This window comes from Histoplasma capsulatum, genomic scaffold, assembly GCF_000149585.1.
Source record: "Histoplasma capsulatum NAm1 scaffold_1 genomic scaffold, whole genome shotgun sequence".
Lineage (NCBI taxonomy): Eukaryota > Fungi > Ascomycota > Eurotiomycetes > Onygenales > Ajellomycetaceae > Histoplasma > Histoplasma mississippiense.
In genome coordinates, this window is record NW_001813982.1 from 2710864 (window position 1) to 2726430 (window position 15567).

Consider the following 15567-nt stretch of genomic DNA (forward strand, 5'->3'; position numbering starts at 1 on the left):
AAGGGGTCGGAAATGTGGAGATATACGGTGCCGCATGGCTGCCGTCTCTGCCGCTATTGATGTTTCCAGCTTGATTAGGTTCCGACGGAGATGTGTATAAGTAGGTTACAATGTTGCCTAGCGCTGTGTTGATTGCAGCATTTGGATCTGGGATAAGATTTATGAAAGCTTTGGACCCCGGCTGGGTAAGGTCCTCCAGATGTAGCCGGAGTTTGGGGGTAGGCTGTGGCAGGGAGTAAATTCCTTTCGGGCTTGGGTTGGCGCTGTCTACTTCATTGGCCTCAATGGTGCCGCCCTCGTTTATATAATCGCCAGGGATTGGAGAGGAGCTGGGGGTTAACTGAACCCGGGAGCTCGATGGAGTGCGCATGGTTGTCAGAGTCATTTATGGGTGGTTACGGGAATGCTGATACTGTAATAAAATTGACAAGGCACATAACTACGAGGTATATGAAGACACCCGTGTGTTTGGATATTGGACTTGGAAACAGGCTCAGAGACGTTGGCGTGCATATTTGGTACATCGTAAATAAAACCAATTCGCCATCTCATTCTTGTCGATGCCATCTACTTGAACGACATGTATAACTAAAGATCATGGCCTTGTTCAGATAACTGGTAAGTATTAAATATAAATAAAGAATAAACTCTACTCCTTGAAACTTTAAATGCCAAACTGGTAAACCACGGTTCGAGCATGAAAGTCAGTATTGTTTACAACACGAGCTTACCCAGTATCCTTTGCGATTTTGCTAGACATTCACATTTCTCCTACGCAGTACATCCTACATACGTAGAATAAGACGGGTACCAAATCCGAACCTCACTGTCAGTCAGTATCAGCGTCAGCGTTCCTCACGGAATCGTGAGCAGGAGTGCTCGGGTGTTTGGTCTGGCAGTGGATTAGGCCTAGCGCAGGCGGCTTGCGGTACCGCCAAGACAACGGGGTTTTGGGGGCAGCGAAAACAATCAAGTTACCCTTTCCGGCAATGGTCTGGCGCACCTTCGTGTCTTCCTCGTCGACTCCATCGCCGTGTCTCTTCTCCCGTACCAGCGCTGTTCTCTCTACCAGGCTACCTTGTGTGCATCTACTGCGTCAGATCCAGGTAAGTACTGCTTCTTCTTCATGCGTCATTGTCAGCCCCCTTTCGCGGTTTGACAGGCCCAGCTGTGCCCGTGGCCTGTGCTACTACAAGGGTCTTCCCCTCCTTCGCTTTTACAATCACGACCTATTTACTCCAAGACCGTGTGGGTTTCATCCGTTGTCGCTAATAGAATTGTTCTGCTGCAAATTGTTAGGGTCCACACGACATCGTGATCTTACTTCGAACCCCGTCTCTTGGGCGCTTAGAATACTTTCTGCCACCGGTATCTAATTGCCAATTTGAGCTTGTCTACAAAAGGGGAGCAGATAGTCCGGTGATATTGCACATAAACTCTCTGCCCTTGGTCTGGGTATATCGGTATTCGCAACACCCTACATAAACTTCCTACCAAATGAGCATTGTTGTCAAAAGATCTTGACAATGGAAGCTAGAGCCACTGAGGTTCTAGCTGCACTGAAAAACCCCAACCTCTCCGTCGAGGCGAAAACACAACAGCTCACAAAGCTCAAGTCGGAAATAAAACAGAAAAATGTACCTGAGGTCGCCATTTCCACCGTGTTTGAGGCCGTCCGCTATGCGCTTGCATCACAACACTCGTCTCTTTCCGCAGGGGGGTTCTCTGCCTTAGGCCATCTCCTCAAGCGACTTTCCCTCCAAGATCTCCATCAGGCTATCGCAGCTCAAGGCCGCTCCACTTACCCACTACTCCTTGAGCGATTAGGTGACCATAAAGAACGCGTTCGCTCACAGGCTGCCCAAGCCTTCAGTGACTTCTGGCAATCTGCCCCCGTTGAAGTTGAGCACCATGTCCTGGAAATTGCGTTGGTGGGGAAGAATCCTCGAGCAAAAGAAACTAGTATGACATGGCTAGCGACTGTGAGTCTATAAGTCACAGTGGAGCCTGCCTGATGTGACATTGCCCCATCTGCTAACATTTCTCCTCCCTTTTGTAGATGACTCGTAACCGTGGGCTGCTCTTCCGGACATACGTGCCAAGCCTTGTCGCCTGCCTCGAGGATGCTGATAGTGGAGTCAGGGAAACTGCAAAAGCGACCGTTATCGATTTATTCCAGTATGCGATCTCCCTGAATAAGTCCCTCTAATGTTCTAGATGTTAATGTTGTGTTGCAGAAATGCCCCTCCTCGAGCACTATCGGATTTGAAGAAACAACTTCAATCACATAATGTGAGGAAATCGATAACCAACTCAATCCTGTCTAGCATTGGCGTCGATCAAGATCTTTCCTCTTCCATGCAATCCCAGCCAAGATCTGATATCTTGAGACCCGAGAGCAGTTTCTCAAGCCACCGAGAACCTCAACGTCCCAACTCTGTTCTATCAACCCGATCTATTTCGAACGGCGAAGCAGCAAGTAAGGAAGCTAGCATGGCATCAGATTCTATCCATGGCGGTATGAACCAATATCAATTCGTTGCGCGTTTTACTAACATATATTCCAGACCCCCCGAAACCTCCCCGAGGGGATCCGCCGCGGAGAGATGCAGTGTTATCTCATAGCGTCAGCGTCGAGTCTTTCCCCACTGTTGTTGGAAACGCCGAAATTGTTGAAGTAGAAACTGTGGACCCGCTTTACCTCAATTCTCATCGAGAACTGGACGAAATATTTCGCGAAATGCTGCCTTATTTTGAAGGCAGGGAATCGGAACAGAATTGGATCCTCCGTGAGAAAAGTATTTTGAAATTGCGGCGGATAACAAAGGGCAATGCCCCAACCGATTTCCAACATAATTATTTGGTTGGTATCAAAAGTGTACTTGACGGTATTCTAAAAGCCGTCAATTCGTTGCGGACTACACTCTCAGCGGCCGGCTGTAGCTTAATTCAAGATATTGCCCGAGCAAATGGCCCAGCCATTGATCCAATGGCTGAAGTTCTCTTGCAGAATATGATTAAGGTGTGCGCAAGTCTGAAAAAAATTAGCGCTCAAAACGGCAATCTTACGGTGGATGCTATCATCGGCAATGTATCCTACACGTCTAGAATTGTGCAACATCTTTGGCTTGCATGTCAAGACAAAAATGTTCAACCTAGGTTGTTTGTCACGGGTTGGATACAAACTTTAATCATGAAGCACAGCGGGCATAGAGGATTGATCGAACATAGTGGGGGTGTTGATGTCCTCGAGAAATGTATCAAAAAAGGACTGGGAGATGCGAATCCTGGAGTGAGAGAAAACATGCGTTCAACTTTCTGGACTTTCGCGAGAATGTGGGCTGATAGAGCAGAAGGGTATGTATCGAACAGCATTCTCACCTTGGTAAGACAGCTTTACTGAAGTCATTTAGGATCATGTCCACAATGGATGCGAAGTCCAGGTCTCTTCTCGAAAGGGATCCTGGAAATCCAAATCTTGATGCTAATTCCTTAAATACCAACGGAAGACAGCGAACAGGCATGGGCAATAATGGACCAGGGGGGGGCTCACGACTGACACTCAAGGAGACAATCGCTGCCCAGAAAAAGGCTCGTTTGGCTGCAGCGAAAACAATACCTGCTCGCCCGGAATCTGCCCAGTCATCATTTCCAGATTTGAAATCATCTAGATCTTCCATATACCGACAACCTGGAACAACCACTCGTACCGTTCCTACCGGGTCTCATATTTCGTCCCAAAATACTCTCTCTCCTCTGCACAATGCGTCTCATCAGACCCGGCGGCCGAGCTGATGCGACCTGCCACTGCCGACCCATATTCATCTCGTAATAGATCTGTTCATAGCTCATCCCAGCAGAAATTATCAAGCCCCTCAGGAAGCCCCCAAAAACCTAGGAGTAAGACCACAACATCTACTCCAGGAAGAAGCAATCCAACGCCTCTCCGTCCTAAGTCGAGACTTGACACTAGTGCGCCTGTAAGCACTGCGAAACCAAAACCCAAGCGACTTGACATTGCTGGGCTTAAACCTGGCGAAGCCCGTTTAATGGCAGGCCCCGCTGGTAAACCAAATTACGCATCTTCTGTGGATCCCAAACCGCTAGCTGCAAGCCCAGCTAGGCCAGGGGAACATCTACCTGTTGTTTTACTGCAGGATGACAATAAGAATACGGAAATTAGCTCTACCAGCTTTGCTTCGGATGCCGAAGTTTTTACTGAAAACAAAACCGATCTTATGACAGAACTCCCTACACCTGGATCTTTGGTGATGTCCCATGGTACCCCTTCAAGCCATCGCCGTTTGAGCAGCAGCGACACCTCTGTTTCTCGCATCCCAATGTCACCACCTTTCCAACCAAAAGTCCATTCAGAGGAATGTTTGGCTGTGACGTCCAGCCCCAACAGAAACTGTTCCAACAATAATGATAATATTGCGCCTAAGAATGCTTCTGCTGGTCGATTTTCTTTACCTAGCACTGAAGTTACCTATTCTGGAGAAACCCTCAAGGTGTATGAAGATCCTCAGTCTCCAAATGCGAAGGAAGATGTTGCCCATCCGGAACCATTTGGAATCTCTCCGAGGTCTCCTATCAAAGCCAATCCGCTTGAAGAACTCCCAATTAATGAACCGGCGAACACGCCAAATCGAAAATACAATGGTCAACAGGAGCCCTCAGGTTTCTCACCTCCGACTAGCGTCGCTATGCCTGCAAATGAAAATTTGCACCGGCGATGGAAAAAAGTGGAGATCTCAGAGAGGCGAAGAAGCCTAAGCCCTCGATCCAAAGACCCATCACGGGGGCGAGATATGATTGATAGGGGACTTAATAAAATTCGGACAGGGGCTATCGATGTGCATGGATACCGGAAGGTACAGAGTTTAATCAAATACCATCAATCAATATTTAATGACGAAGCCAAGTATGGTGAAACATTAATGGTGTTGTTAGACGCCCTCGAGGTGCCAGATGCAGATAAGAAATCAGCAACCGGTCGACAATTGGATCTGAAGACACAAGTATTAGTGACTATTCGTTTGTTGTTCTCGATGAATCGTGGCTATTTTTCGAAGTACTATGCCAGAGCCATGACGGCAATTATTACGGCACGCAAACACTACGAACTTACCAACCATATCGTCAGCGGTCTCGAGGAAACAGCTGAGGATATCGTTCAAGCATGTGAGCCTGCAGATGTCATCGATGCAATCTTGGGTCTTCTCGAGTTCGAAGAGAAGTCCCCTGACAGCCATCGCATGATTGCCATGGGTGGATATATCCTCAGCGGGCTCCTACGCCGGCTTAACGAAAAGAACCTATTCCTCAGTGAGCCGGAGTTAGAACGACTTGGCAACTTCGCAAATCAGAGCCTCATGGATCCCCAACCAGACATTCGCCGAGCTGTGATGGAGTTCTGCCTGGAGCTTCACGAAATGGTCAAGCCGGAAGAAGCCTTTTGGCGCATGATTAAGTCTGAAGAGCATCGTCCGTTGCTGACTTATTACATCGTGAGAAAGCCTGGAAGATGATCTCGAAATCAGATACAGATTTTTTTAACTTGTTAACGGGACGAAACCCTTTTTTTTGGTTTCCTCTTGCACTTGACTATTCTCTATCAACTCAATTTTTTCACTTCCGGTTCATCTTGCTACAAGAACCCTGTTCCTTAACTGTCGAAATTCCTTTCTTGTTGTCTCCCTTGTCTGAATTGCTGTACCGATCGATGTAGCCCTGGTTTTACCATTATGATTGCTTTTGCTAGCGTTACATCGGAGTACGCGTAGTGATGCCCGCTTTCTTTCTTCCTCGTATACCTATACCTCCTCTTTCCCCTATTCTTCAACTTAAATTATTTTTTCTTTCCCTTTAAAAAAGCAAATACTGTAGTAGTATATCTTTTTAATTGTATATTTGATTTTGTCCCTTCCTCCTTTCCTTTTTTCCATTTATTCTTCTTTATCTTCCTTGTCCCTTGTGGGCTTTGCTCTTTTACCCACCTTTTTTTAGTATTACAACTCAGGGACATTGTTCTAATCCTATTTCACCAATCCTCCCGAACTATTATTTTAACTATGGGGAACTTTTAGTTCTTAGCTTGTTTGTATCTATTTACCATACTTTTAATGTGGGGGACCACATAAAGCAGTGTACTCTCAATTTGGCTTACAAAAGATCTTAATTATTTTATTTCTATTTTTTTTTTCACTGTTTCCTAAAAGTCAATGGCTTGGTTTTCTTTTTTCTTCTTCTTTTCTTTTCCTGGGAACTCCTTATGTTGGGGTAACTCTGCTAGATCTACGATCCGTACATCTTGGTGTTGACATTATCATTATCTACGTTCAAGAGGCCGTCCTGATAAACTTGGATCACCACTCAGGCATTTGTTCAACATATATATTCTATTATTCCACCTTGATACGATAAAAAGCAAGCAAGGACAACCATAGTAAATATCATCAACTACTACACAGCTCGTTGAGGATTCTGAAAAGCAGTGCAGATCGGTATGTGCTTCGATGACATTATTTTTTGACACTTTCAACTTGAAGATTAGATGAAAGAGAGTAGCATTACACATTGAACTGTCCGTGCTTTATCGCCACCCTGGTTTATGAAGCGTTGTTGGGAGAGGGCGGGCGGTCTTCACATATGGTTCAATGGGGAACACTACCAGTATTTTAAGATCGGGACCATGACTGATCGAACAATGGGGAGCGGGAGGCAATGCGGCGGCATTTGTTACTCTTTTCATTTTTAATTTCTGGGGGACCCCGGAAAATATATCAATCCAGTGTTTCCATTTTTGGATATTGGATTTGGTTTCTTTCTCAATCAGTACAGCGTATAGCTAGCTGCCGGAGGGGCTGGTTGAGGGAGAAGGGCTGTGATATTTCTCCCGCATCTTTTCCACTTCAAAAAGTGGAGATGGGAGGAAGGTATTGGGCTTGTCGAGAGTATATACAGTATGCCTTCCACGAATTTCCGCAGTTACGACCGTCAACTCAAATACATGTAATTCGGATAATAGTCAAGTTAAAGAACAGGATATCTCGAAGGCATATTCCATGTCTAGGGCTTGTCGTGTTTGGCCATAGTTTTAAGCGTCGTAGGTGAAGAGTTAAGTCACTACGGACATTATCAGATCGTGTCAACTTCTTCGTACATTAATGTTTGTCATTTTCACATGGGTCTTTGGAGATATACCTTGGAAATAAGAAACAGGGTAGTGGAAATACGGGGCTGGGGTATTTCGAGACATTTAAACTATCGTCTGAAGGTTTTTCTCGGGGTGTTTTACGAAACGAAATTTGCTGGGATGATGGACGGAGGCTGGCTGGGAGCCCCGGCGGTGTTTTGAGAAGATCCCCCGCAAGTGGCGACTACAGGAGATCGAGTCGAGGACCTGTTGTTCATTTTCTCAATCGAAGATGGGCTTCAGGTTAGTGGAGACTGATGGTCAGAGCTTCTTAGGGGTGTTTCGTCGACGCGGGTACGGGACTAGAGACAACCATCTAACTAGCTGGTTGAGGATCTGTGTTCTTCCAACTCCCAAGTGACTTGATCGACCGCCCAGAGAATTGGCTGGCAGGTCTCTCTGCCGTGGTGAAGATGTTTGACAGAAAACCAAATATGCCAGAAGGGGGAGAGTAGAGTAATTAATTACAGTTGGCTGTTTACTGGTTGGGACGAAGCTGAAACTTGGGACTTGATCCTGATAATTTATGTTAAGGGGAACGTGTTTGAGATAAGCTTCAATCTTCTTGCAGTTGCTGTTCCTGGCTCAACCGACAAAGTGTGGGCCTGATTGTTCAGGAGGAGCTTCAGTTTTGTTCCTATCGAGTCCTCTCCCCTGTAGCTATCCACGCCGAACGACACAGCATTTTCGCTTGTAGGGAACTTTACTCCTAGTTAGTAGTGTAATAATAGGGTTTGTTCTGCACGTTGTCAATGCCATGGCTTTCTGGCCATTTGACTTCCTGACAATAATACGGAGAACGGAGGGGGAGGATTAAAGCGCCCGATGTTTCCCCCCTTTTTCTGGGTCGAACAAAGGGGGGATTGCCTGTCACTACGCAGACTGCTACATTTCAGGTACTTTTGGGTGCGTGTGTGCTGAATTGTTTGTTTGCGTGTTTCATTATTCGCAAATTATCAACAATGTGATGATTGCGGGACCGGGATGGCAGCAGGGCAAGCAGAACCCTTGAATATTAAAAAGGCTGATCGAAAGGACCAGTCTGGACTTGTTCCGAAGTCCAAACAGCACAGACGCAGACCAACATGGACTGCGTATGCGCATGCAGAAGATGATTCTCCGCCATTATATGAATGGCTGAAGAAGACAATGCTGCGTATATTCAGCTTCTGAACTGGAACGCGGCCAAATGACGAGAAAGGGCCCTCCTTGACGATATATCAACCCGCCATTTGAAACGTTGAAATTATCCCATATGTGGCTTTTCGTGCGCCATCCCATCCCTGAGGATGTTTCGTTTTGGAGATTGTTGGAACCAAATTCCGTCCTCCTTTCCCTTGAGGTTTTCCTTCCCCTGAAAACAATCATAATAATTACTGATGACCACATTGAGCAGCAAGCAACTGTTTTGAGTTCTGGTGCAGTTAGTGGCGGTTTAGCAGTCGGCCTAGTGGGGCTACTTAAACCCTTGGAGTAGCATCGCGCGTTCCCGTGCTTTGCTCGGTTTTGTTGGCGTTGTAAATTATAATCATTTTATTTTCGTTTCTGCTGCTTGCATCTGACACCTAGCGTGTTGGTCACTGCTCAGGTAGACGGGCATCAATCTCGCACCAGTGTCCCACAGAGAATATCGGGGATTCACAGCAGCCAAGACGTCTTGCCTGACAAGTTGCTCAGCAGCAGCAGCCGTTGCGCCTCTGAAACGTCACCTGTGTATGCATGTTGTTGTAACTGAGACGAAGTAATTAGCGTTTACTCCGTATCAATGAACAGATTTAACTGCAGAAGTAATTAGTTGCGAGAAGCCAAAACGTAATACTTCCACGCACGCAATAAACTAATCTAGCTGTACAGATTAGTCAAGAATCGGTTCGCCGAGTGGTTAGCACGTTGTTTGTTGGTTAGCCTCAACGCTGGGCCAGCATGTACACTTTCTTTTCTTTTCTTTTCTTCTCCCCCTGGATCGCTTCCAACTTAATCCACTCCGCCGCCTGCGCCTAATCTCTGCGATTCAGGCCGCTGAGCGAGAGCCGACGAATTGGCAGCAGAAGGCGGGCTGCATGCCGCCGAATAATCTTACTGCCCTAATCCTGCGTGCTCCCTCGTTTGTTCCCCCCTCGCTCCGTAGAATACCTCCACGTCTTGGTTATTTCTGACATTCCACTCTATCCCCTCCGCTGCCTGGCCTACCGTCGCTGAGAAGACACACCCGATTATCAATTGACATCTTGGTAGGCATCTATCTCGCTTCTTATCTTCTCCACCCAGGTGTTGGACAGTCCCGGCCATCTTCATCTTCCACCAACAGGCCATCAAAAGCCCACCAATCTCTGGCGTGTTTCACATTCCTGGAACTCTCAGTTACCCCGTCTGGTTGTGCCTTGTCTGATCTTTCTTTTCTTTGCTTTTCTTTTTGTTTCGCAAGTGCTTTCCTGGCCGAGTCCTTGAATTATCCGCGTTGCATGTTGCTAACTTGTTTGTGTTGGTGCTGTTGTTGCGAAAGCAGCCTTGCATCTTTTCGTTTGCGTTTCAAGCCCATTCACTTCGTGAATTGGGGTATTTCCAACCAGACTGCTAGGTAGCCTTTTTTATACAATTGTCTATTGTTCTATCTGATCCTCGATCCTGGTAATATTTTGCCCGCCGTTTGTCGTTCGCCTTCACGTCGACCATCTTCGCTTCCCCCACCCTTTCGGAACTCTCCCTTGTTCTATTTCGTTGGGTCCCTCCACCCCGTCGCTCATTGCAACCCAATAGTTTTGATTGAACCCGTTCCTTTATATATCGAAGGGCTTGTATGACGAGCCTTGAAAGAAAGGGAGGACGTTGATCCTTGCTACCCCCGCTATCCGCAATTATCCGTCTTGCATTGCTGGCTGGGTCTGTTACTTGAATGGTTTTGGATATCTGGGTTCACGATACGTCCCGACTGTATACAATACAAACACTGCCACCAGAGTTGGGAAGTGAACAAAGGGCAGTGGCTACCACAATCCTTCTGGGTGGTCTAAAAAGAAAGAACTGAAAGATGGAGTCGCCAACTGGAAATCCTGAGTCTCCTTTGGACGATGACACTCCGATTCCATGCCAGGGCTGCGGTGAGGTATGGTTTTGACTACTCCCCACATCCTAAATTATTTTCAAGCACTTCGCCTTTGTGAGCTATTGGTTCCTCTTTCGCTAATGAGTATGTGAATAAGATTTTGGAAGAAGGCAAAGCGTTCGAATTGGGTGAGTATATATTATCATCCTACCGTTAAACACCATCAATTTGGCACTCCTTGTAAGACATGAGATGAGGAGGCTAACCTTAATTAAAAGCTGGGAAACGATGGCATATCGATTGTTTTCGATGCAACACCTGCGGCACCTTTCTCGATTCGGACGCAAACCTCCTTCTACTCGGCGATGGGTCGCTCATCTGCAATAATTGCACGTACAGTTGCAGCTCTTGTGGAAATAAAATCGAGGATCTCGCAATCCTTACTGGAGACCAGGCATTTTGTGCCAATTGTTTCAAATGTCGCAACTGCAAACGGAAGATCGAGAATCTTCGCTATGCGCGCACATCGCAAGGCATTTTTTGTATGGACTGCCATGAATCGCTGATGGCTCGGAGAAGGAAACGGTCGGCTAGAGCACAACGCCAAAAGGTTCCCAATGTCCAGCTTGATAAGTCCCTCCCGTCACTGCCACCAACAATTGCTCCGAATAGTGGTTTAGCGGAATTGGACACACCCTCAACTGATCCGTCCTCTGACGCCCCGGTTGAATTACCATCCTCTCATCCAAGATCCGAATCGAGGAGGGCCTGCTTAGGCAACGATGTAAATGTTGAATCCACCGAGCCTCAACCCGTTAATCAAGGTGCGCCAGTGGTTCATAATTTTCTCCCAACGTTCTTGTGATAGTATCTCCAACTAACCACTGATGTTGCAATAGACAATCTTATCCTTCCTTCTAGCACCTATAAAAGCAATCGTCATTCGGCTATTTCACATAAAATCTAATACATCCGGCGGGGAAGAGTTTCTGATTCCTGTTGCATTTGATCTTACGCCTTCTGAACCTCACTCCCCTAATCCTTTGTCGGCAACTTCCAATGGCCCGTTACCAGACTACTTTGGCCGGAATGCACCTAGAGAAAGCCCTCAAAAGCAGTCTGTCGACAGACCTGGATACCTGCAGGACACGAGTCACTCCGCCGCATCCTCTGAGCAACCAAACCCGTACGAGGAGAAGGGTCGCGCAGAGTTAGACTCTCACAACCGCCAAACTAGTGCGGAAAACTCCAGCACATCAATTCCAACACCATCCCCTGATAGCAACGATAATATCCGCCAACAGAATATAATACAACAGAAATCAGACCCTGGAGCTGATATGCAGAGCCGTGCAGACAAATTCAAGTTGCAGGATGTCCCCAAAGGCAGAAAGGCCGGGGGCTCTCGGAACGCATCCCGATCCGACCTTAGCCTTGACAACTCGAGCGGAATCTCCTGCGAATGGTGACATTCCTGTGAGCCCGCCACTGCGAGATTCGGCCCGGTCCGCTACAGAACTACCCAGCGCCTCAGAACTAGACGCCACACCTTCCCGTTTTTCACAAGAGTCACGCTCCAGGGAGAATGGGACTACTGAACCGTCGATGTCGGCGATGCAATACCCGCCTAAGAGAGGCGATTCGCTTGAGGCTAAGCTGCACCAATCTCTCCAAAGGAAAGAAGTGCAACATGCTCTAAAGTCTACCCCCTCTACATCTAATAGTACGAATGATGCCACGCCCCCCATATCCTCGAATTTTTCATCTCCCCCAGTGGACAGATCATCGGAGATAAAGGGCCCCAAGCCGTCAGAATCCACAGTATCTAAGCAGGCCTCTGATACATTGCTTTCTGGCTCCTCGCCTTCAACCCACAAGCGTACCGCATCCGGTAATACACCAAAACCGAAACCTTCGGAAAATCGTCGAACCCATTCTCGCGATGAGTCTGTGAATACTCAGCATTCAGAAGATCAACGTGGAGCAGAGACCAGTGGCTCTCCATTGCTGCGCTATAGTGCGATTGGAGATTTCTCACTTGACGAAGATATGGCGCGGATTCTTGGTAGTGACGATGTTCAGAACCAAGAATCATTCCTAAAGCGCGTGTCGAATTCGGTTCGGCATGGGAGAAGCTTTAGCGATAAAGGGGCCCGACTCTCCAGAGAACAGAAATGGCCTAAGTCACCATCAACTACCAGTCACTTGGCGAATGACGTCAGCAGCCCTACTTCCAATTCCCCTGAAAGTCGAGACCAGCTGGCCTGGTATAAGAACGAACTCCAAAGGGAGCGCCTGAATATTATTGAGAGGGATCAAAAAATTTCAGAGTTGGAAGCTTCGCTTAATGCTTCGACAATTATCAAACACGTTAACGCTGAACTTCGCGAGAAACGGTCCACCATGGTATTCCTTGAGGCTCAGAAAGAGATCGTTATGCGAGAGCTGGAAGTCCTTAATGGACACATCTCTGCAGAAAAACAAAGCGGTAATGCCGTTGATCTAGGGAAATTGAGCAATTCCGTCCTCCGCGAGTTTGCGCAGTCTATTCAGCGGCTAAAAGATTCATTTGCCCCTCAGATCGAAGAGTTGATTAAGAAACGAAATGATATACTTGAGGAGCTGTCAAATCTTGGTCGCATGAAGGATAAGAGCTTCCAGGAATTCGAACAGTTGTCCCTTAAAAATTCACAACTTGCAGAGCTTAACAACGATCTAGTCCACCAAATACAAGGGATTTATAAGGTCAATACAATCAGGGAGGGCGGGCGTAAGATCCCCAATGGCCTGGGTATCTACGCCCACCAAAAGGACATATCTGTCGCCTCACTCGATGGTCGGGAACCCAGGCCGTCAAATGACCTTCAAACATCGACTTCCAATACTCAATCCGAGGATGCAGAACCGGCCGCGCTTCTTCAGGGACCACAGGTGGTCAGCATACGAAAGGGCCAGGTTCGCAAGTTCAATTGGAAAAAGGGTGGCCAGAATGTTGCCAAGGGTGTTACTAAGGGCCTCAAGGGCGCTTTCAACTATGCTGAAGGCAAATACCAACAACGAGAAGGCCACTTTATGGAAACAGCCCCGTATGGATCTATATCATCGCAAGGTGGAGGGGAAGGGTCCTCACGCGCTCAAATGCAAGAATCGTCTCGTCAAGGGTTTGGGTTCTTCGGCAACCAGAAGGCTAAGCCTGGCATCTGGAAAGGACCCTCTAATGACAGCACTGTGGCGCTTGTTGAGGTTAATAATAATAGTACTAGTAATGGTGAGAGCTGTCGTGAAGAAAATATCTTTTCACTTGAATTTTTCAGAATGCTAACCATGATTTTTCCCTCAGGACTTTTTGGTTGTGATCTCGAACAACGAATCGAGATTGAAAAATGTGTCATTCCCGGCATCGTCACCCGCTGCATTGAGGAAGTAGAGCTCCGAGGTATGGACCCTTAACCTGTTCATTCACTCTGTTTCACTCAGAAGGCTTCGTTGTAGATGATATCATTAACAACTCTTATCTTCCTACAGGTATGGATTGCGAGGGCATTTACCGTAAATCCGGTGGTAGCTCCCAAGTGCAGATGATCCGAGATGGCTTCGAGAAGTCATCAGATTACGATATCTCTGACCCGGACCTCGACATCCATGCCGTCACCTCAACGCTCAAACAGTATTTCCGCAAACTACCAAACCCGCTTATCACATACGACGTCTATGACCTGCTCCTGGATGCCACTGCCGTCACGCCATCGTCCGTTCGTATAGATGTGATGCGTCGCGCCCTTATGACCCTGCCAAGTGTGCACCGCGACGTGCTGGAATTTCTGATCTTCCATCTCCGGCGCGTCGTGGAGCGGGAGAAGGAGAATTTGATGACGAGTTTGAATGTTGCGGTGGTGTTTGCCCCAACAATTCTGAGACCCGAGAGTTTGAGCCGGGAAATGATCGATGTGAACAAGAAGAACGAGGTTCTGCAGTTTTTGGTGGATAATTGTCAGGATATTTTCATGGGGATGCAGAATTAGTTATATTTCCCTTGATTCCTATTCCCCCCTGTTTTGCTCGTTTTTCTTTCTTTCTATTTTTTTTTTTTTTTTTTCCTTGACGGGACTTGGGAGTTTTAAGTTGATGAGGGTGCTACCTCAAACCATGAATTATCCCTTTTTGATTGGATACTTACTTCCTTTCCTCATTGTCGTTTTTGCCAATATTTCAAATATTTGCTGCATTTTGTCGCAAGTTCGCGTTCATTGCTACTCCATCAATACCAATACCACACACTACAAAGGTTAGCTTGTTTTATACCATCACTCCCTCGAGACCTTGCTCCATTGCGCTCATAAGTGAAGGACCATGCACTCTTATAAATACTGTTTGTTATTATTATCGCTATCCCTTGCTTACCACTTATCTGCCTTTTTCATGGATATATACCCAGTTTCCAAACACACAATGAGATTGTCTTCGCGCACATTTTGTGCCTCCTCTTATCCCCTTCCCCGCCGCTTTTTTCCCCCCTCCACTTCAATTGAGAGCTCGGTTTTCGCCACGGCCCCGTCTTTCCAACTGCCAACCAAATAAATAAATTAAAAAAAGAAAAAAAAAGAGACTCTCACAGCATCGATGCTTAGTGTTTGTAATGATGACGATAACAATGGCTATTATGACTATGACGAGATAAAAAATCCCATTGGAGCCATATATGTGGTCTACGAATTTTTCCCCGACTACATTGATTTTTCTTTCTCATTCGCCAATCTAATACGAATACTCATGGTTAAAGTTTTTTTCCCCTTTGACCTGTTTCCTTCTTTCACTTTCGTTCCCCCCCCGGTCTGGATGCATATTCAAGAATACCCACATACCCTTTTATTCATGTGTGTGTCAAATGGGGCATCATCTAAGAAAGGTCACTTTCCTGGTTAAATCAAAAGAATCTAGCAAAACAATTTATGACTTTACTGCGTATAAGTCTCGTAGAGCCGGTGAAGTAGAAATGCTTAAAGTTACTAAACAGTGAAAGGGGTATCGTAGATATTGAATTTGAGCACAGGTTCCCCTTCCCCATTTTTCCGCTCAGGTATTCTTCTGTTCTCATAGACATATATATATATATAATCATTCAGAAGCTCTCATCTTCCAACCCAGCTGCTCGACGAATGATGCTCGGACTGTTCTCGTACTCGTCCGTGATATCTTCACCGCAACCGGCAGTGTGAAGGAGGTCAGAAACAATTCTCTTGGAGGCTTCCTTGGCTAATCGTATGTTAGATTTGCAGGGCTGGGGTGAGTGGGTATCTCTTTGTGAGGGTGGATGTCATTGACCAAA

The 15567-nt window shown here is 46.6% G+C and overlaps 3 protein-coding genes across 3 annotated transcripts in view; 2 read left to right on the plus strand and 1 right to left on the minus strand.

Annotated features, from left to right (window-relative positions):
- Positions 1-370, minus strand: part of HCAG_00775 (predicted protein) — a gene marked incomplete at both ends in the record, with an annotated part of 1549 nt that extends 1179 nt beyond the window's left edge. Inside the window, one exon of the mRNA XM_001543679.1 lies at positions 27-370. Coding sequence (XP_001543729.1) covers positions 27-370 — 344 coding nt within the window. The remainder of the gene's footprint in view (positions 1-26) is intronic.
- Positions 371-989: 619 nt separating this feature from the next.
- HCAG_00776 (predicted protein) lies at positions 990-5531 on the plus strand (the record flags this gene model as incomplete). Its single annotated transcript, XM_001543680.1, has 7 exons — positions 990-1106; positions 1416-1982; positions 2060-2178; positions 2238-2518; positions 2568-3357; positions 3414-3641; positions 3836-5531. The coding sequence occupies 7 exons, from the start codon at positions 990-992 to the stop codon at positions 5529-5531; spliced, it is 3798 nt and encodes a 1265-aa protein (XP_001543730.1).
- A 4695-nt stretch (positions 5532-10226) lies between these two features.
- Positions 10227-14263, plus strand: HCAG_00777 (conserved hypothetical protein; the record flags this gene model as incomplete). The annotated part of the gene is made up of 7 exons (XM_001543681.1): positions 10227-10301; positions 10399-10429; positions 10520-11065; positions 11163-11706; positions 11822-13509; positions 13582-13677; positions 13767-14263. The coding sequence occupies 7 exons, from the start codon at positions 10227-10229 to the stop codon at positions 14261-14263; spliced, it is 3477 nt and encodes a 1158-aa protein (XP_001543731.1).
- Between the last annotated feature and the right edge of the window lie 1304 nt (positions 14264-15567).